This window comes from Botryllus schlosseri, chromosome 6 (genome assembly GCF_051294905.1).
Source record: "Botryllus schlosseri isolate E-star chromosome 6, Bs_hap1, whole genome shotgun sequence".
NCBI lineage: Eukaryota > Metazoa > Chordata > Ascidiacea > Stolidobranchia > Styelidae > Botryllus > Botryllus schlosseri.
In genome coordinates, this window is record NC_137241.1 from 27,820,776 (window position 1) to 27,844,096 (window position 23,321).

At 40.5% G+C, this 23,321-nt stretch overlaps 1 protein-coding gene across 1 annotated transcript; it reads right to left on the bottom strand.

The window, feature by feature from the left end:
- Window positions 1–1,405: 1,405 nt before the first annotated feature.
- On the bottom strand, window positions 1,406–21,959 carry LOC145441945 (kinesin-like protein KIF11). Its single transcript, XM_080319898.1, has 23 exons — window positions 21,814–21,959; window positions 20,262–20,382; window positions 19,057–19,154; window positions 18,850–18,985; window positions 18,668–18,790; window positions 17,563–17,787; window positions 16,881–17,026; window positions 15,794–15,986; window positions 15,017–15,105; window positions 14,813–14,951; window positions 13,469–13,564; window positions 13,297–13,412; window positions 13,034–13,125; window positions 12,621–12,793; window positions 11,235–11,360; window positions 10,329–10,418; window positions 10,219–10,257; window positions 10,022–10,159; window positions 8,704–8,883; window positions 7,442–7,664; window positions 5,807–5,985; window positions 5,319–5,405; window positions 1,406–2,074 (listed from the first exon to the last, which is right to left on the bottom strand). The coding sequence occupies exons 1-23, from the start codon at window positions 21,879–21,881 to the stop codon at window positions 1,985–1,987; spliced, it is 2,967 nt and encodes a 988-aa protein (XP_080176024.1). The 5' UTR covers window positions 21,882–21,959; the 3' UTR covers window positions 1,406–1,984.
- Window positions 21,960–23,321: the final 1,362 nt, after the last annotated feature.

The following is a 23,321-nucleotide window of genomic DNA, read 5'->3' on the forward strand; positions in this document are numbered from 1 at the left end:
TCTGTCTAACGTCTGGTATCATTTCTGGGGAGTGTTTTCAAGTCTGTCGAATAATCCGCGTCATGTCTGAAGTGACTGATCTCATCTGTACCTTTACGTACCAATTTATCGCCTTACTACCGTAAGCATCGAATTTTGCCAGTTGATGAACTATCGCTTCGAAGTATCAAAAGTTATTCACAAATATTTTTCCAATAGTCTCCTTCCTGTGTTTGATGACTTTTTCATACCTGCTAAAAATGTCCACTCCCATTACAGAGATCCTCGTCAAAGGGAAATATCTACTTGCCCCCACCCAATAGCAACCTAACTAAGAGATCTATCGACTACTCGGGACCTATCATCTGGAATGCATTACCACCACATATCCGTGAATTGCCTTATAATTGATTCAAAAAAGACCTACGTGATCACCTCCTGTCGTTATACTAACACTGTTGCCCAACCTCGCCCAGACATTGCTTCATTGATCATTTGCTATCATCGTTTAATTTTTTTTTCTATTTTCCTTTTTTAACTAAACATTTTTTACGGCCAGACTGTTCAGAGTCAAGTTTACCTGTTTGATGCTGGTGTGATCAGACTAGATTACCTTCACGGTCTTATGGATCATTCCTATCTAATACCGAATACTGTGCAGATATTTTCTGCACCACCAACACTGCCGTTTGTTATGTATTTTGGTTGGATGAAAAATAAAATAAAGACTCTCTTTCCGTTCAAGTCTGTGGAAAACTCAGGCATTATTTTTGTGTGCAGGTACTATGTCTGGGGCGTCACCACGTCCGACTGAAACACACGTAAAATGTCTGGACTATATTTACGTATCTGTTGAACTATACCTAACCCCGTAGATTAGTAATTTATAGTTGAAAAGTCTCAAGTTAAATGAATCTGTCCAAAAACGTGTTATTTTATTATGATTTGAGAATTAAATTTTGCCCCGCATCGAGCTTCGGGTTGGGTGCTGACGTTAAGGGACAATGTGGTGTCGGGGCATTTGGATTGGGCTAAATTGGTGGGCGAGGACCTACCTGGTCACGCAAGTGGGCATGACGTCAGTCTCAGGCAAAAAAACTGTATGTGGCAGGGAGTACCCCACACTGACGTCAGTTTTCACCACCGTTATATGCTCTTAGCAACATTTCTGGGTAATTTGTAACGCCAGACCACCATCGCTCCTCCTTGATCGCAATTTTCTCATTTCACCAGGAAACATATACTGATCAATGTGATCATATTACCAAATTACCGACCTATAACGTATTATACCATAACACCACAAAACGAGAAAACCACGCCACCACTATACATATCCCTGGCTAGACCTTGCAACACATGTCAATGAAGAGCAGATCGTACTCCGACCACATTTTGTACTGCTAAAAACCCACCACAACAAATATTATGTAATACTAGATCAATTCTTTATTTACATGTAAGAAGCACGAACTCCTTTACCAACATTTCATAAACACACGCTTATCAATGCAACCTCCAAGTATGGATTACTGACGTTTCTGCAACGCAGCAATCAACATTTGATGTTCTTCTGATAAGCCTGGGCTGTTTAATGACTTCAGAAATATTGGCAGAAATCAAAAGGAGATACAAAGCAGCATGACTCACAATGGCCCATTCCCTTCACTCACAGACCGATCTTAATTCCATTTCATCACTCGGGTTGGGCCTGGTCATGATGAAAAGACCGTCAAGATATCTCAGCCAATGCAGAAACATTGTCAACTTGACCAGAAGAACTCGGCAATGTTATAATCAGGCAGTAAATTTAATGAAGAGATAATACTGCCACTAAAATAAGGGCTGAAATTACGAAGCATTGATAAAGCCGCAGCAAAATGGCAGGAATCCGGAGCTCAAGTTGGTTACATTTCGACCTCGGCAGAAATTCCACAGGCAGCTGTGGGTACAATGAGATGACATATTCACAACATCAGCATTTGCCTACTGGCAAAGGAATCGATCAACGTATATTGTAAGTCGAGCGCAATGGCAGTTTCGATATCTTTGACCTTTGCGGCAACTTGCTTGTTTGGTTCTGCTTCTTGCTGGCCTGAATCGAGATTGGGAGAAGGTCAAATGGTTACCAATCACTATATCCATGTATGACACAAGTGGTTAACTCAAATGTTGTTTTTTTGATTTGGCTTGTTAGATTGCTTTCATACTCGAATCTGAAAGTAGTAGTGAGAGACAGCTTTTTCGAGCACCCAAATTACAAGCTTCTTCCCACTAAGAATGGATTTATCAACGAGAACTTATAGCTTCAATACTATTCTCCACTGTGGAAGGTCGTAAACCCCCGTTGGACGCGTCGCAGCATACAAAATTGGTAGCACAAAGCTACTCATGTTAGCGGAAGTGACGTATCTGCTAAGTCGCGATCAACCAACAGCGTTGTCACAAAGTGCGATGATATAGGATTGGTCGCAAAAAAACCAAATTATCTCCTGTGGCGGAGCAATGGCAAAATGGCATTGATTTTTACTTGTGGTCGCATACGAGATGCATCTTCAAGCTTTCCGCATACTAGGTGACGAGTTACAATCGAGTACTCGACTTAATGCATCAAAAACCGACAACATAGCGTAATGGTGAAGCGTCCTGCTTCTTGATTGGTAGGTCGTGGGTTCGATCCCCGGCCGGGTCAGACCAAAGACCTGATTAGTAACACTGGTATCCATGACTTCCCTGCTTGGCGCTCATGCATTACTGGGATAGCTTGGACGGGTGGTGCATGACTTAGAAAGCCGTAAAGGCTATATCTGCACTTCCTTGTCCAGCGGCATATGCACATCATGCACTCATGGTATGCATATGCACAGATCGTGTGTATGTGTATTAGGGTTGTCCAAAATTTCAAAAATCTTACAAATCCTCCGTTGTAATGTCTTATTCTATAGATTATTGATAAAAAACGACACTGGACATAAAAGAAACTTACAGGAAGGCCGTTAAGATTTCGTGCAAAGCGTTTGAAAGTAGCTGCCAAAGAATGGGCGTGCCACCGACCATAGAACGGCGAGAAGCCTAGTAATCACGAAACCACGGCTCTTGATTGGCTAATCGGCTATGCTTCAATGACCACAACAGCAGCAGCTTGATGATGAGGTGATCAAGGAGTCTGCTACCGGCGGCGATTCTGATACCGCATTGTATGTAGGTTGACTGATAATGACTTAGGATTGTTTAGGGTATGTTGAGGTACGAAATACATGATGTACAAACAACTGCTGCTTCACAAAAACGTCCAAAGCATGACTTCTTTATTGTGAAAGAAACCGCCTTAGCCGATATGCCTTGTTTTCAACGAGGGAAAGCATAGGCGCTTATGCTAGTGCATGGCGACGGATTCCTAGTTTCAGAAAGGATCTATCATTATTGAATACAAATATAAAGCTTAACAATGACACTACTTTGTCTGTGTGAGCTTATAGGGCTCAGGTTGTAGTACATAGTTGAAGTTGTGAAAGCTCCAAGGATCGGCTGAATCAGCGGGTTAGCTTGGCACTTATCAGATGCTTTTACATCAAATTGTATTAACTTGCAAGTGTTTTCAAAGACCTTAATGCTGGTGCAGAAAAGAGGTGTAAAAGTAAGCACATACTATGCTGGATATGATATGTCAAAGGCCTTGATAATCGTGCATAAAAGGGGTGTAAGGGAAAGCACAGACAATGCTGCATAGTGCATAATATCCAGCATAGTGTTTATATAATATCAAGCATAGTCCGTGCTTACATTTACACCTCGTCTCTGCATCATTAGGGACTTTGAAAACACTTACAAGTGAGAATTCAATTTGCTGTAGACATCTGATAAGTGCCAAGCCTAACCGTCTGATTCAACCGATCCCTAGATCATTCAAAACTTCAACTACGCACTACAACCTGAGCCCAATAAGATCACACAAATTGAAGTGTCATTGTTAGGCTTTATATTTGTATTCAATAATGATATAGCCTTTCTGAAACTAGGAATCCGTCGCCACTTGCATAAGCGCCTATGCTTTCCCTCGTTGAAAACAAGGCATATAGGCTACGGCGGTTTCCTACACAATAAAGCAGTTATGCTTTAGACGTTTTTGTGAAGCAGTTGTTGTTTGTACATCATGTATTTCGTACCTCAACATACCCTAAACAATCCCAAGTCATTATCAGTCAACCTACATGCAATGCGGTTTCAGAATCGCCGCCGGTAGCAGACTCCTTGATCACCTCATCATCAAGCTTATGCTGTCGTGGTCATTAAAGCATAGCCCATTAGCCAATCAAGAGCCGTGGTTTCGTGATTACTAGGCTTCTCGCCGTTCTATGGTCGGTGGCACGCCCATTCTTCGGCAGCTACTTTCAAACGCTTTGCACGAAATCTTAACGGCCTTCCTGTAAGCTTCTTTTAGGCCCAGTGTCGTTTTTTATCAACAATCTATAGAATAAGACATTACAACGGAAGATTTGTAAGAATTTTGAAATTTTGGACAACCCTAATGTGTATCATGAGTCGGTGTATATGCCAGTGCCGCAAAAAACATCAAGGACAAAAATAAACCACGTCCTTTTCTTTCCTTTACTCAATTTGGAAACAATGAGGCAATCGATGTGATGATAGTGATGATGCCACGAATTAGGATATGGACGACGGGGGGCTGCTCAAAAACAACTTATTTCCCTCATTCCAGTGATTCCCTGATCAAATTGTCAGGTTACCATAAAAAAAAAACGCTGCACGCCAAATTTAGTTCAATTCTAACAAGTATAAGCCGCCGCAGATCCAATTTAAATTTTCATTTACTATTAAAAAAAAAATTTCAAATTTTTCTGTCACCCCATGAAATTGTCGAGTTGTCTTCAAAACCTGGTACGAAACAAATTACACTTGATTCTAAACTGTAGAAGCGGAGTTATTTGAGTTTTTCATTAATAGTTCTAGGATTACCCACCGTCAATGCTATTTTTGCAAATCCAGCACTTTCAACTGCAATAGCATCACTTCCACAGGTCGGAATTGAGTCAAATTTGTTTTGCATAATTTTTAACGACAACTCAACAATTTCATGGGGTTCACAGAAAAGAAATTTGTAATTTTTCATAAAATTAAAAATTTAAATTGGCTCCGCGGCGGCATGTACTTGTTGAAATTGAACCAAATTTGGTGTGCAGCATTTATTAGCGTAACCTGACAGTTTATTCAGTGAATCACTGGCATGTGGGAAAAAAGTTATTTTTTAACAACCCTGGGACAGTCTCGTAGCCAACTCGTGTCCCGTTGATGCCAAAATAAGGTGGAGGATATCTTACCATGAAAAACGGCATGCCCCCACTGCACGACGCGTTCTCCATATCCTCGGACGACACTTCGCTCGACGATTCCGACGAAACGCTGCTCTGAAAACAGAAGTTCAAAGGTCAGCTATCGAGCTCGGCCGATTATATCCAAGTCGACATCACGCTTTGAAAGAATTATTATCGGTGTTGGCCAGTAGAGGTATAAAAGCAGTAGCATTGGGAGTCAGAGAACTATAATCTGCGGCTATTAGATTGGTGATATTGGTTTCCTATGGCTCACATGTGTCCAGATGCAGTCTTTCTAGTTTATTTCTCGGTAAAGCGTAGCAGTAGCCGTAAGACTGTTCAAACAAATGCTCTGGAGTTTTGGGAAAGCGCTTTAAGATGCCACATCTTTTCAATATCGGCTGAATATATCAGGGTTATCGCCCTTGTCGGTGCTGGTGCTAGTCATTGGTTTTATTGACAACGGCTCAAAATCCGAGAGATTCAAAGCCTACCAACGCCGCCTCGTGCTCCGCCTTTTCTTTGGCGGCCGCCTCCTCCGACAGTTTCCTTTCCTCCTCCGCTTCTTCCTCGATCCTCAGCTTCTCGTGGAACGACCGCAGCAGGTCATTGTCCGAGGACAGGTTTCGGAATTTCTTGGGATACGAGTAGGATTTCCTAGCCGGCGTCAGACCTTCAAAGAAATGCAGTATCGCGTGACTGCAGTTTCTTATTCGAGTGGATGACTCTTCAAACACGGCAAATCCTCATTCCGGCTCATAGAGGCGGAGTTATTGATGAGTAAAATTTTGAACAGCTTCTTTGAGGTACAGAACTTGTACAGAACTTCAATATACAATTGAATAGTATATTCATATTAAAATGAACCCGAATATTTTCGGCTGACACTCGTCAGGGGTAATCGTCAGCAACTAGTAAAGAATTCGAAAGAACAGCGTATATCAACAACGTCATACTTTGTGTTACGATTGTTGATATACGCTGTTCTTTCGAATTCTCTACTAGTTGCTGACGATTACCCCTGACGAGTGTCAGCCGAAAATATTCGGGTTCATTTTAATATGAGTAAAATTTTGAAAAAAATAGTATTTTCGGTGGGAAATTCTATCATTTAGCTACACCGGTCCAAAACTTCGCTTTAACAGGTTGGAATTGAGCCAAATTGGTTATGCATCGTTCTTACACAAGACAAGTACGTCCGGTACCAGAAAAGATTTCAAGTATTTCTTTTAATTTTATTCTTCGATGATTTGATTTCATAGTCTTCAAGTCAATTCAAAATTTTGGAATCTAAAAAATACAGTCGGACAGGTCGCAAGGGAGCCAAATTTTTTATGCATCATGGGTTATCCAGTCGAATTTGATAAGAAGAATTCTTCCGAATACATGAAGAGCTTCTCGGAGGTACGGAACTTCAATACACAATTGAATAGTATATTCATATTGAAATAAACCGGAATATTTTCGGCTGACACTCGTCAGGGGTGGTAATCGTCAGCAACTAGTAAAGGATTGGAAAGGACATTGCATCTCAACGATCGTATCTCCCTGAAGCTTGATTCAGAACAGGCAAATGCCATGAAATATGCCATTGGCAAACGTTTGTTGGGTAATTCAGTTTGTGTTGAAAATTATAGCAGCGACAGATTTCGCGTCGTCGCGAGAAGCCGTTCACACTTTCATTTGTGTGAACTTTTATCAAAATAAGCCAACCAACTTTGCGCAGGAGTTTGTGTGTAATCTAAAAATAGCACATTGAGCTTCAGCGATCTCTTCACCCCAGTTCTTCGAAATTTCATGCCGGTCATGCCATATGTTGTGATACGATTGTTGATACACAATGTTCTTTCCAATTCTTTTATAGTTGCTGACGATCATCCCTGCTGAGTGCTGATATATTTCACTATTAATATACTATACAATTTCTAATAAATCCAAAATTTCGTACTGTAATAACTACCCTTCTAGAGGTTAATGGGAGCCAAGTTTCATGAGCAGTGTTTTTTTACTTCAACAAATAGTCAATCAACCTTGAAAAAAGGAACTCATTTTTCAAGAACCTTAGAGTCCATGGTTTAGTGACAGATTATTATCTAATTTATTTTCTTCCCAGTACCACCCCAATTCACCTGTGGGCCGCAATCTCTCGCTTTCAACCTCACAAAACTCTTTCGTCATCAAATCGAATCGTTGCAGTTCAGAGTCGATGGTGCGCGACAAGTCTTCCTCTCTTTCCGCGACCGCGTCCAGCGTGTCCAGCACGTCGGTCATCTGCTGCCGGTTCGAGTCGACCATCTCTCGGACTGCATCTCTCGAGTCTGTCGCGAATCTAGACTTCAACTCCGAAGCGTCCTGTTCGAGAGAGAAAGGGCTCAGTGGACTCGTGCTTTCTGAACAGTCTTTCTGAAGGCTTGTTATCAAAAAAGTTTTTGAAATGTACATGCACAATGGGCGTGGTTAGGAAAGCAGTCTAGAAGTTCTGTACCAAAAATTATTTAAAAAAATTGCAGATCTCATAAAGATCAGCGATGAGCAATAGATTCCTTAGCATTTTCTTGTCACTTGGTTGGTGACATTCAGGATATCGCAGGAAGCTTCAGACGGGATCCCCATTAGGGGCGTTCAAAAATGACTTTTTCTCTCAAATTCTACTGGCTACTTGATCAAATTGTTAGATTACCTAATTGAAGCCTGCATACCTAATTTGGTTCAATTCCAACCAATAGCCGCATTGCTACAGGAGAAGAACGTGTTCATTTATTATATAAAATGAATAAATTTTTTTTTAATGTTCTGTTCACCCTGTGAAATTGTTAGGTTGTCTATAGAAACGATGCTCACCAAATTTGGCTTAATTCTAACCACTGGAAGCGGAGTTATTGCCGTTGAAAAATTTTGGATTCGAATAAAATAGTATTTAGGTGACCAATTCTTTTAATTATTTCTTATAGTCGTGCCCACCGTAAATACTATTTTATTCAAATCCAAATTGTCCGACGGCAATAGCTCCGCTTCCACTGGTTGGAATTGAACCAAATTTGGTGAACATCGTTTCTCTAGACAACCTAACACTTTCATGGGGTGAACAGAAACTTTTAATATTTTTTCAAATTTATTTTTATATAGTAAATAGAAACTTTCTCCTCCAGTAGCAAGGCGTACGGGCTGGAATTGTACCAAATTTTGTGCGCAGGCTTAAATCAGGTAAACTAACAATTTTATCAAGTAGCCAGTACAATTTGAGGAAAAAGAAGTCATTTTTGAACACCCCTAATGAATATACTATTCAACTGTATATTGAAGTCCCGCACCTCCAAGAGTCTATTGAAACCGTATTTTTCACCAATAAAAATATTACTATCGGCGTGAAGGCGTGTATTATAGCACTTACACTCAGATGCGAGCAGACGGTTTCTTGCGTTTCTTTTCCGTCCTCGACCAAGCCTGCGGAGAAGCTTCGCATTTCCCCAACGGCCTCGCACAGGAGCCGGCAATTGGTCGTCGCGTCTCGTTCAGCTTGATCGACCGAAGTCTGCAGACCTTCTTCCACCTCGCCCACGACAGACTCCAACTGAAATCGCAGGGTAGGAAAATCAAAGAGAAGTCTCTCTCGTAAAAGGCGGCCCGGAGAGCTCCCGTGATGGGCAGCGCGTTCAAACTCCTTTGCTCGATTACTTGCTTTGCATTGTATCGCGAGAATTGTACAAACTACCATTGTAACTAGTTGACGATCAACTAACTAATCAACTAAGTGTTTTTTTGGGTAGTTCTAGTTGCTGATTTTGAAAAGCAAGTAGTTTTAGTTGCGCACTTAAAAATAATAGTTGTCGGATGTTCTTGCAAGCATTGCTACCCCATAGTCATCACCCCCAACAGTGGTGTAGCCAGGAGGTGGATTTGGGGGTTCGAAACACATCCCATTGCAAACCTGCACTGTTAATGTGGGTAGCCGAACCGATTCCGGCGAGATAAAAAGCAACGAGCTGCTTCGGAATTGAACCTAGCGAGTTTGAGGAATTGTACAGGTCGTTAGTTCCGGATCTAGTTGCTGGTTTTGAAAATCCAGTAATCTGTACAACAGGGGTGTTCAAAAATGACTTTTTCAAATTGTACTGGCTACTTGATAAAATTGTTGAGTTACCTAAGTAAACGCCGCAAGGCGATTTTGGCTCAAATCCGACCTATAGTGGCGTTGCTACAAGAGAAAAAGTGTCGAATATGAATAGAAATTTTACTGGCTACCCCATGAAATCGTTAGATTGTCTGAAAAAACGAGGCGCAACGAATTAGAGTCATTTCGTACCAGTAGAAACAAAGTTATTGATGATCAAAACATGAGATTTCAAATCATAGCGGGTGGACCTATAAGAAATACTTGAAAGAATTCGCCACCATAAATACTTTTTTTCCAAATCCAAAATTTAGTAATAATTTTTATTCAATAAATCCAAAACTTTAGCAATGCCTCTATAGGTTAGTGTGCGTCATTTAATTAGGTAACCTAACAATGCTATCAAGTAGCCAGTGCAATTTGAGAAATTAAGTCATTTTTGAACACCCCTACTGTACAGATTTTCAACAATATAAACCACAGACTATACACCGAACGACACCTAACAACTTTGTCACTTTCAATGGAATGCAAGCGCAGCTGTGACTCATTTCCGGCCAACCAAACCACGATATGTGTAGAACATAAATCTCGTTACCTTAGTCAACGATAGTTTTGCTTCCATATGAAGATTTTCTTTCGCAGATGCAGAACACTCTTTAAAATACTTCACGTCCTCTTTGACGTCCTTCGCGATACTTGTAACGGCAGAGCTGCGCGCCTCTAAACTATCCAACTAAAAAACGGACTGAATTGATACCAACTATCAAGGACACGTGTTGCGAGATATAATACCTGCTTCCTCATTAGATTTATAGCAGCATCGATGCCATTCTGAAAAAGAATAATTAACAACGTACTCAATAGGCCTATCCACTCGCGACAGCATAATATAATCTGCTTACTTGCTCATCCAGAGTCTGTTTGGTGATGTTGTCCAATTTCGTTGATATCTTGTCGACCTGCCTGGTTAGACTTTCGTGGAAATCGGTCGTCTGCAACGTAGCATGCCGTTATTTTTGCGGTACTCAAAAACAAAGTTGGACAACAAGAAAATTTTCACCATCCCCAAATTAGATTACAATTAAAATTATAGCTACACAATTTTTTTGAAATTACGGTAGAATTAGATTATCGGCGGGGTTGTAACCAATTCACAAGTCAATCTCACTTTTATAGTTTTGACTCGAGTCAAGTCCGAGTCATTATGTTCACTGTTCCGTTTATAGTTCAATACGGTTCGACCCACTTTTTCCAATTCCGCTCGAGTGATATAGAATGGCTCGCATTCATAATATCATAATTTTCCTCAGTTTCAACAGATTCTGACCCTATCCTAAGTATCAGGACTGATAGACATAATACCAATAATGTGGTGACTTTACTATTCTTCGATGTTACAATGAAATGTCTGACTTGGCCGTCCTAGTCTCAAGTCATATGACTTGGTTCGACTTATGCGCAATGACTCGAGTGCAAGTCGAGTCGATACACAAATTGACTCGAGTCGAGTCATTTTACGCATTTGAAAAAATGACTCGAGTCATTACAACCCCGATTACCGGCATTACGTTCCAATTGTTTAATTATACTGAAATCCAAGAGTTACATCAAACTAATATATTGGTATAGTTGTGGGCTAAAGCAGTTTGCGATATTGGCGAATTAAGGAATTTTGGGTATGGACATTTTTTTGTAACCAAGTTTCTCTATGGACCCGCGGGTTGTCTTAATTCGCGAGCACACGATACGACGAGTAACTGCAGTCGAGCATGCGATCATGTAATCACTCATAATCAAATTTTTCTAACCTCTTTTCGTATCGCGGCGTCCAGCCCGGACACTATTTGAACGGATCGCCTTGTACTTTGCAGCATCTCCGCCAGCTTGGCATTCGCCTGTTCCTGCTGCTTATGGAGATTTCTTTTGGCAGTTTCCTGGTTTAAAAAATGGTACGTTTGAAACAAGTTACGTCTGAGCCTGAGAAAACTGCAAAATTCGATTTTCTAAATTAGATTATAACCAGATTTACTGAATTCGCAAAAAATTGGAAATTGATTAGATTCCAATTCAGTTCATTCTCACTTAAGCTTGAGAATGGAAAATGTCTGTACGCAGAGCTTGGTTCACTGCGCACTACACTGTTCTCCTAAATCATTTTCAGAAAAACCAGAATTCAGACTAGAGCGTAGAAACATTTCACAAATTAGGATTAGATCACCGCTCTGATTATATTATTAGTCTAATTCAGGGTTGTAACCAAGTCACAAGTCAATCTCACTTTTGTAGTTTCGACTCGAGTCAAGTCGAGTCATTTTCAATTCACCACCGAGTCAAGTCCGAGTCCAAGTCATCAAGCAGAGGTTCGAGTCCGAGTCATAGTATTATGACCCGAGTCCGAGTCCAAGTCATTGTGTTGACTGCTCAGTATCCAGTTAAAGTCTCGTTAAACCCACTTGTTATAACTCTGCTTGGTGAGGGCAAGTTTTTGTTGCAGTTAAATCCGCGGAAAGTTGCATTTATTCATTTATTTTTGACAAAAGTTGCACTAAAAGACCACATTTTGCTCGGTTGACTAAAAAAAAAAGTCAATTTACCGGCTCAGCTCCCGAAATACCCGTACTTCGGTGCTGATTTACGGTGTTTCAGTCGAATTTGGCCGTGTATTTCACCAAAACCGAAAATACTTTCATGAAAAATCGAAAAAGCTGCAAAATGTTGCAAAGAGTTGCATGAAAAAAATGGACAAAAGTTGCACTATAAGATTCCCTCAAACAGCTTAAAACAGCATTCTACATATCTTACGAGTATTTAGGAAGCTGCCGGAAGCTGTAAAAAAAAGTTGCAAAAACTTGCCTTAGGATATCGAATGGTTCGTATTTATAATAATATGCTCATTTTCCTCACTTTTACCAGTTTCTGGTCGCATTTTCAAGTATCAGTACCAATAGACGAAATCTCAATCGGTTGGATACTCCACTACTCTTCGAAATGACAATGAAATGTCGGTCTTGGCCGTCTGAGTCTCGAGTCATGCGCAAGTCGAGACAATACACATATTGACTCGAGTCGAGTCATTTCCGTAATTTGAGAAAATGACTCGAGTCAAGTCAAGTCATCAGAAAATCGCGACTCGAGTCGAGTCATTACAACCCTGGTCTAATTCCAAGTCTGCTTCGAGCAGACATACAACTCACCTCTTTTTCGGCGAAAAGCAAATCTGATTCGCCGACTTTCCTCTGCTGTTCAGACAACGCGTCAGAAACGGCGCGCTTGCAATTTTCGATCACTTCGTCGAACATATCCTTGAATTCGCCAATCATGTCTTCCATTTTCGCCATGACCGCTTCGTTCTCTTGCGAACGAATGTCTGAAGACAAAAATAAATCTCTCCCTTGAGACGTATAATATACTTATAACATACTTTTCAATAGTTTTATGATTCATTTCTCCGCTCCACACTTGCAATCTAACTATGAGCTACTTTAAGCACTCCAGAATATGGAAATCACCAAACCATCGACTCTAATCCCACCCTTTTCAATAAAACTTCGATCTAGCCAAAGCTAGACCAAGCAAAATCCAACAATCACAATATCTGTATATTTACCGATCGCTTTCGTGGCAAATTCTAGCTGCTGTTTGTTCTTTTCAACAAGACTCTGAGTCTCCGCTTTCATGGATATGACCTCCGCACTGAAGCTGTAGTAGAGAATACAATAGAGAGTTACTTGATCTTGAAATGCTAGCATCAGAACCAACAATGACTTGAAACTTTCAACAAGGCTTGCGTCTATGCAGAGTATTGAACGGGTTTAAAATTAGGCCTTAGAACCGGACGACAAAATAAACGTAACATTCAACAAATCGTACCATTTGCTATGCTGTTCGGCGGCAGAACACTTCTGCTGTTCCGCGTCCTTCAACCTTTCCACTTTATCGTGAACCTTCTCGATGTTCTCCGTGACTTCATCCGTAACTTTGACAACCTGAGAAAAGCCGAGCTCGAGATCCAGTAAATTTGTCACAAATACGCGACTCTTACTTGTAGCCCGTTCACGATAGCTTTCTGATGCTCTTCGCCTTTCACTTTGGCTAGATAAGATTGATTCCGCAATTCGGAATGGGTTTCCATCAATTCCTACAAATGAAGCGAAACTTAACACCAATTACCTCACAACCAATTGAGGTGGGTTAGAGGTGGGTTGGAGGTGGGTTAGGGTATCCCAAGATTAGGGTTGGGAGTTTCGTAAGATTAGGGTTGGGGTGAGGGACACGATACTCTCAACCCTAATAACTGTCATCCCCAACCATAATATTGGGATACCATTATCCCAACCCTAACACTAACCCACCTCCAACTCTAATATCCAGGGTTGTAATCAAATCACGAGGTTCAAGTCAATCTGACTTTTATAGTTTTGACTCGAGTCAAGTCGAGTCATATTCAATTCACCACCGAGTCAAGTCCGAGTCCAAGTCACGGGGTAGAGTGTCGAGTCAGAGTCATATTGTTTTAACTCGAGTCCGAGTCATTGTGTTGACTGTTCACTGTTCAGTTCCGAGTTAATTTCATGTGAAACCCACTTTTTAACACTCTGCTCGGTGACATCGAATGCTTCACATTAAAAATATACTAATTCCCTCACTTTTAACAGTTTCTGGTAGCATTTTCAAGTACCAGTACGGATAGAAGAAATTATAATAGTGTGGAAACTTTATTATTATTCGAAATTAAAATGAAATGCATGTCTTAGTATACCCAATCTCGAATCATACGACTTGGTACGAGTCACGCGCAATGACTCGATTAGAGGTCGAGTCAATACATAAATTGACTCCCTTCGAGTCGAGTCATTTTTCATTTTTGAGAAAATTACTCGGGTCAAGTCGAGTCACCAAAAAATTGCGACTCGAGTTGAGTCATGACGCGAGTCATCACAATCCTACTAATATACCCCACCACAACACTAATATCCCTCTTCCCTAACCCTAATCTCAAGGCCAAAAAAAAAATTTATTTTGATGTGTTCATGGAAAACATTTATTGGTGTCATGGGGAAAACTGGATTGTCATGAATGATCGTAAAACGAAGAAACGGCTTTATAATTATAATTGGCATTATAATATCACAAGTCATGAAAACCGGCATCTTTAGATTTAAACACTATAAGTTACTCAAACAGGTGCCGCTGACACACTGCTCTATATCAGTCCTTCATACTGTCACTAAAATGATTTTTGCTATGCATTGATGTCACTAGTAGGGCTCCGAGTCAAGTATACAACTACAACTCGTTATGACGCCACAACGGTTTTTGTATGGCTACTGTGCATGATAATGCCTAGTCACAGTAATTAGCCACAAAAAATTTTCGCACATCCAACCTGTTTCACGATCAAGTATTCCTCCGACTTGAGCTGCAGTTCCTCCGACGTGCTGTTAAAAAGTTCCTGTATCTTGTCGAGCTCCTCCTGTCTCGTCTCTAAAATGCTTTCCAGCTCTTTCAACCGGCCGGTCATCGTGCTGAAGAAAAGGAAAATTCGGTAAATTCGCCGAACGGCTTCCGAGCGCCATCCACGGCGACCTACTCGTATTGTTTTTGGTCCATGCATACTCCGTTTTTCTCTCTCGTCGCCACCAGTTCCCTTCTCAGACGCTCGATTTCGTTGTCGTATTGCTGCGTGGATACAAAAGAGAATTGATCACAATCGGGGTGGTCATCAGGGATGGTCAAGTAATCGGTGGTGGAGGCGGCAATACTACCGCATTTCAATCCTAAAAGTGAAGCTAACTTATCTCAAAACCACAGGAGACCAGCAGGTTTTGAGTGGCCCGCGAGGTAACTCTCGAAATTTGTATTAATATCAAAAAATAAATTGCCAAGGTACTTCATTGTGAACTTGCACGGCCAAATGGTAAAACTAAGTAGTTCTGCCTAAAATCTGTTCAAATAGGCGTGGTAGCAGTGCAAGTGAGTAGTGCAATTATCCAAACCTACTACTACAGACGGACATTAGAGACATTTATTGTTTCCTCAAACATAAAATCTGATTGGTGGTGACGATATCACTTAAAAATGACCTGTCACCCGTCATCCTCCTAACAGTGAAGTAATAGTGCATGAATTGAAAAAATATAACGTTGGAAAGTCTGCAATTGCAGGACAGAAAAGAAAAAAATAAGCACAAATATATAACGCGAAAGTAGTTATTGACCTCATCTGCCAACAATAGTGTCTCTTCCGCTACTGGCAAGGACAGCGGGAGAGGGTTCACAACACAGCAGAACGAATTGTCACGACACAACTCATGAACCACAAGTTTTGCGATCAGCGTATATATAGAGCTACTCCAAAAATTGTCTACCTTGATCAACATCTTCTTTGTCATTCTCTGGTTCACTTTCGGCTTGTTCTGAATGTTTTTGGCCCTCGACGCGTAGTCCAACGTGCTCACGGTCTCTTCCAGGTTGTCCATCCCCGGAGATATCGTGGCGATGATCGAGGTCTTGGTCGAGCCGCCCAGGGAGTCTTGAAGGATACGGGTCAGCCTGCTTTCTCTGAAGTAAAAAGCAAACGTGGCAAACTTCGAACATACGCAATGAGACATAAACACTAGGGTGGCCCATAATCTGGTAAATCCTAAAAATGCTCCATTGTAATGTCTTATTCTATAGAATATTGTTAAAAAAAAAACAATGGGCCTAAAAGAAGCTCACAGGAAAGCCATTGAGATTTTGTGCAAAGAGTTTGAAAGTGGCTGCCGAAGAACGGACGTGCCACCGCCCATAGAACGGCGAGAAGACTAGTAATGACGAAACCACAGCTCTTGATTGGCTAATAGGCCATGCATCAATGATCACGACAGCAGCAGCTTGCTGATTAGGTGATCAAGGAGTCTGCTACCGACGGTGATTCTGAAAGCGCATTGTAGGTAATTTGGCAGATAATGATTTGGGATTAATTCAGGGCACCTAGATTTCTAATAAAAGTAGAATATATTTCCTTTCAAGATGTGTGAAAAACTACTTCAAGCGCAATATACATAAGAATTTCAAAAATAGATTTGGTTGAGGTATCAAGCACTTTTAGCTGTTAGAAATTGCAGGATGCATCTCAGAGACCAACAGTAAAACAAGTTATAACACTACATACAGGTGCACTTTTTGAAAATATACACATATTCAATTATACGTAACAGAGGGGCTATTTCACAAAGTTGTCATGACACTAAAAGTGATATAGACATATAAACTAAATTTTACTCAAGAAGTTTTAAAAGTGTTAAAAGTAGATTGTTCAGTTCTGACCAGTTCTGACTGAAAAAGTTATAAGTAGGAGCGAAAGTCGTCTAAAACAGAACCACTCGAGTCGTGAAAATAGCTAAAATAAACCGTGCACTCCAAGAAAGTGAACGTGCTTCGTTAATGTGGGTGTGAGTGAAATCCCCATACCTGTAAGGGACGTGCGGTGCCTTATCCACTAACGCTGTGATACACCTCCCCAAAGTCAGCAGACTCATGTTGATGTTCCCCGCCTCCCTGGCTCTTTGCTCAACCGCGCCCGATCTTCCAATGTTTTCGCTGCCGGCCAAATCCACCTGAAAAATCCATTCCACTCATGATCGTTTTCGGAGCGAAAACTTGCACGGTAGCTGTATTTGTAATTAGTTCACGTCAGTCTCGAACAGTTATCAAATGTCACATAAACACGAGTGGCTGCTATTATCGGACAACGATTGTCCTCGCACAATCAAAATATCTGACAAAACCTGAGCAGATAGAATGTGAATTATAGATTTTGGGTTAACCAAATCGAACACCAGTTCAAAAGTTGAAATATCAACGCAACATGTACTTTAAACGTGTCATTCCTGTCATGAAAGATGAGGAACCTCAAGTGGTAGCAACGCTAGCATCCTATACATGTTGATCAGGGATATGAATATTCACGGGGGTCGATACAAAGATTAAATATGTTTGACAAGTGACCGACCTGTGAACGTAGAAAAAGTTTCATACTAGAACTTTCCAAATCATTACTAGCTGTTATGACATAATGATAAGCGCTGCTCGAATACTGGACTGAAAATCGAATCATTTTGCCCACCCATAATCATCATCACCGGACACTCACCAAATTCAACTTCCCGATTTTGACCATTTCCTCTTCCGTCGACAGGCTCTTGCTGTGTTCTTTGATGTGCACGGTGATAGTGAACACGCTGTGAGACCGGCTCGAAAACTCGTTCATCAGAGTCGCATCCGTTCTCCTCTTGGCCGCGCCCTGCTCCATGATACCGTACACTTCGGATTTGTCAAGCACTCTAATCTCGGTCTGGTCGGCGATGATCACAGAACCCTGAAACGGCACAAGTAAAATACACTAACCATAGACTGTAGCAGAGGATAGGCAGAATTGGTGGAAGAAGTCGTCGTCGGTTGGCGCTCCAGTAGAAGCAGAACTAATGTCTTAAATTTTTACCGAAGAACAAGCAGCAGTGATGATTTCCAAGGAAAAAAATATGCATTCTAGGCCTAATTTTGTCTGAAACCTGATGATCACGGAACCCGGAAACCAAATGAGCAAACTAGGCTAGTTAACGATAGGCAGAGTTTGTCAAAGTATTCATAGTTAGTACCCGAGACCACGTAAATGTAATCTCATAAATTTCTACTCAAGTACAAGCAAGAAGTATCGATTTGCAGCAAAAAAGTATGTATTCTAGGCTAGGTTTAGTTTTGCTAAGTTCTGTCTACGAAAGAACTGTTGAATGGAAATAAAAGTAGTCTGGAATCGTAACTGCAGGAGTAATTAATGCAAGCCGGCAAAACCAAAAACTACTTTCAAAAACTCACTGGTTTTGGCAAAAATCTGCAATGCAAAAGGGGAAGTAGTACCAAATCACAACAACGCCAGTAATTATGACACTGGGTAGGCCTACTCCGAAAAAGGAACGTATTTTGTTACTGATCACCTCTGACATCAGGCGTGCTCCCATACCAGATACGGTGTACATTGTACAGCCTAAATCACAAGTAACAGGAGACACAAGATGCTAAAATTTCCTACTAAATCAGATTAGCAAAAATCAGGTGTATCGAATGAAATGTGCTGATATTTATATAGGGTGTAGAAGGCAATACAATAGATGAATATCTTACAGCAGTTAACGTTCATATATGGAAAAAGATGAGACATGCTATTATGCCTATTATCATTAATATAGGCTCGAGCTTACGTGTCTGTTTCTATCATCATAAATCTTTCTCAGCGCTGGCTGCGCAGTTGGCGACAGCAGATCGTAGATCAATTCGTTATATATTTCCAACAATGACACGTGCACGCTGAATTCAGCTTCATCCTAAAGAAATAGAATAATCCAAAATTTCCAAAAACAGCCGTATCGCGTTATGAACGTACTTTCTTCAAGCGATCAAACAGCTGGCTCAACGTCCGCGGAATAATCCCGGCTTTGGGATCGTTTTCCCAAGAGTATTCGTTACCCGACCTTTCGCCTTCCATCGTGAAGGTTTTACCAGTGCCGGTCTGGCCATATCTTAAAATATAGAGAAACGGGGAGTGTACTTTGCGTCAATTTCGTACGCAAACAAATAATTGCAAACTCACGCGAGGACAGTGCAATTATACCCGGCCAGCACTTCGTCAATGTGCGGCTCGACCACATTTTTGTAAACATCAATCTGTCGACTGTTGGGACCGAAAGTCTAGGAAAAATAAGGAGTGCATACTTAAAGAAGTGCTAGAAAAATTATATCTTTCAAGACCAAAATCACGGATAAATGCAGATTCACTGATGAATATCAATAGGCCTATTGAGCAATTCTGCGACTACCATTAATTTAAGACGTCCCTTCAAACTTTCAAGCAAGTAATATATAATTGATAATGCAACTTGACAAGGCCTCAGGCTACAATAATTGAACCAAGTTAAACTATTGTACACATCCTCGCCACTGAACCCAGACCTCACATTAGCGTAGATCTGACAAGTGAAGATCGCAAAGGATCAGACATCTTGATCAAAGTTTGGTGTAAATCTTAGACGTAGTGCAGCCAAGAGCCAACTCGCTTCTGTAGGGTAGAGATTGAACCTCTGACAAAAAGTGATGTGATTCAGTGGTTCTGAACATTTTTCACTTTCAATAGTAGTCAAAGTCAGCCCAGAATGTAATTACGAAAAAAGTGTAGGCTACTGAAAACAAAGAATTGGAACTTACAATAAGGACTATGCTGCCGTCTTTTTGATATTTAAATGTATTTTTGTTATTACGTGGTTCGGTGATTGTATTCAAGTTTTTGGAAGACATGCTAAAACCACCAAGTGATCATTACTGCGTGACTTCTTTTGAAAGACACAAGACTTCTGTTTTTACTAGATTTTGTTAAAGGATGCTAAGTTGAACTGGCAAATAGTGTCAAATTTTGTTTAAAAAAAGTCTTCTTAGCTGGTCTCAAACGTCTTGGCACAACACATCAGTGCGGTAACCTAGGATAAGTTAAAAGTAGATCATCAACTCTATATCACATTGGAAACCATTTTTAAATTACTAAAATGGGTTAAATTTTGATGTTTTATATCTCCAAGTAATGGTCAAGCCTTAAATCGCTTACATTTCGCAATTAAGAATAAATTAAAATATTTTTGCGCAATTTGGCAGACCGACCTGAAAGTTGATGAGGGCCATCAGTCTAATTACTATCACGAATCTTTGCAAATCAATATATATTGCTGAAAACCCAAGTAGACAATTATAAAAACACAGAAATTGCCATGTACCTTAATAATTGATGTAGCAAGTTCCATATCTCACCTTGTCAAATTTATAAGTCTTTTCTTGATTATTGTTGCAGATCACCCGGACCTCTCGATCCTTCGAATTTATATCCACTATCGTTTTCACGTGACTTTTGCGTTCGGATTCATTCATCGGACTGCAATCATGAATGAAAAAATAAAAATTGCAGAATATATTATAATGTTCTCTAATCCTCCTGTCATGACACAAGGCTTCTACAAATTGGTCTATGATTACAAATATGATTCGTCTCATTTACAGCAGACCATTATAGGCCGCTCTCTCATACATGATAATTGGCAGCACTGCCATACACTTGTACACTCATACACTTGTAAAGTAATATATTGAGCAGCGTGGAATCAATATATATAATATTTATGGTGACGGAGTTTAATATTTTTGTAAGATAAATGACACACCAGGTGCCAAGAGTCTGTAAGACATTCTTTTTGGAATAAACCATTTCCTAGCGTTCTAGAGTCAAAATGAATCAGCAAACATCAAGAAAATATATTAAGACAAGCCCCGAGCCGAGACAAGGGAATGTGAACAGCACAGGAAGAGATTGCAATTGCAAATGAAATTATATCTTCATTAGTACGTCAAAAACCCGGTTGGAATCTCGGTATGTTTATAGCTGAGTTTACCATATTCTAGGACCCGAAAAAGGGACACTTTTTACAAGTTAACAAAAATAGTTGGTTCGTGGTACAGAACTTGAATATAGCTTTCAATACAATATCCATTGTAAAATAATAATTATTGAACTCGAAGACTTTTCGGGTGCCTCTTTTCAAGAGTTAACGGCACACTAAAGGGATTTAAACAGATTTAAAAGCATAACCAAAAAGGCAAAGTATGACACAACAATCAAAATCACAGACCATGGAATTCGCGTTGTACCAATGGCAACAATAACAAACTATGAAGTATACGGACATAAGGTACTATAGTAGCAGCGCAATTCGTAAATAAACAGTTACACGCACGAAACACACGCACTAATGAGAAATTTGTAGGTTATAGAGGAAATCTTCTTGTCTACATGAAATAGGTTTGTTCAACTGAATAATAGTAGACTCCAGCACTTTTAGATGAAACAAAGACCTACCACGCGCAATGACAGTGAACATATTGTCATCATAGTGCTGTGCACAGAGCACAGGCGAGGTTTTCACTCAAATGCTGACCAATTGACGAAGCATATGCTTGGTAATCTTCATAGCAGTCTGTTTTGGCAGCCAATTTGCACTGACGTGCAAACTCCATGCGATCATTTGCGCATGTTTTTGACCGAATCAATTTTGGGATATGCTGCTTAATACGCTCAAACAATCTTTGAGATGTATGTCCTACATACCTACTATCACAGTGGCACTTGTATTGGTAAACAACATTACTTGCATTAAAGGCAGGAAGTACATCTTTTCGAGAGTTGGGCAACAAGGGTTTCGTTGTGTACACCACATGCGTGTTTACGCATTTATTTCACAATGGATATTGTATTGAAAGCTAAGTTAACAAAAGCTTTAAAAACAGGGTGAATTGCGAAAGAGGCACTTACCGACATCTGATAGCGACATGAACTTTTTCATCCCCTTTATGTTTTGATGACCCTCCTCGAGTCGACATTATCGAGCTTGAATAACTTCAGCAAAAGGTTAGAGCGTATATTATAGCACTTAAGTTTCGAAAAAGATAGAACAGAAAAATGAATAAAATACAATTGGTAAAACTAACAGAAGCTCAAATTGTGTCGAAATGGCCCGATGTTTGCCGTTACGCTATCAGGGGACTAGGCTGGTTACACCATGATCACTAAAACAATCGTTCAACCTAAAATTCGTCTATTTGCCGCATACGGGGGACACTCGTATTCCGAATCAACCAAACTATCGATGAATCTTTTGTATTTTGCCACTGCAAATGTGATCTCGCTGTAGCGAATGAAATTTAACACTTGATGGACGTAGATAGCTAGATACCAGAAACAGAGGAGCGCTCAGTGGGAGCGCTTGTGGTGTTTCGAATTTTTACGTCATTCGTTTATAGCCTCTATAAAGCCCTTACAACAGGGGCGGGCAACTTCTCCAGTCGGCGGGCCGGATATAGGAAAATTAAGAACTTGGCGGGCCGGATTGCCGAATCGATACATTATTCGCCCATTTATCCACATCTACAAGGAATAAATCGTATTTAATGAATGTATTTTAACGACAGCAATGTAACTTCAAAGCCATTTCTCGCCAATAATGTCGAAGAAAATGTGGATTTGAGAACAGCATTGTCATACAGGCACCACTATATCTGCTTCTCTCTGATCAATCAACACACGGTGCAATTCTTAATTAAGATTTCAAGGCGTTCGATAAGACCGGTATTCCCCAAATTTACCAGGATATCAAGTCCTTAGTAGAGGTCGACCGATTATCGACCTGGCCGATTATCGCGGCCGATATTTGGACCCTTCCCGATTATCGATATCGGCCTATGGAGGCCGATATCTCGGCCGATATTTTGTATATCGAAAGATTCAAAAATATTGGAAATTCAATGCTCCGTGTTCTCAATCTCAAGAAATCCACGACGCAAAGGGCGATACGTTACAGATTTACCATTGCAGGATGAGTTTAAAACTGAGTGAACATGCAGAGAAACTATGCTTCCTGCATTACAACTACCTCCACTGGACTGATCTGCAATTCTGTATCGCGTTTTTCTTTTTGGGTTAGCCGAAATTTCAATGAATGTGCACAATTAAGCAACAATTCTTTTTATTTCAGTTTTCTCGTTTGTTGCTCAGCTTTCTGTTGCATGTAGAAGTGCCATCTTGCCTAATATACAATATTTTTGGCAAAATAGTTCTCTGCTCCTTCCATTTTAATATCGGCCTATGATATCGGTTATCGGCCTTGTGAGTGTGCCGATAATCGGTATCGGTATCGGCCTGCAAAAATCAATATCGGTCGACCTCTAGTCCTTAGTCATTAGATAGCGTGGTTGTTCACTTTTCAGCTATGTGGCCTATTTTATCTCGATATTGAATTCTTGCGGGCCGCGGCTTCCACGAAA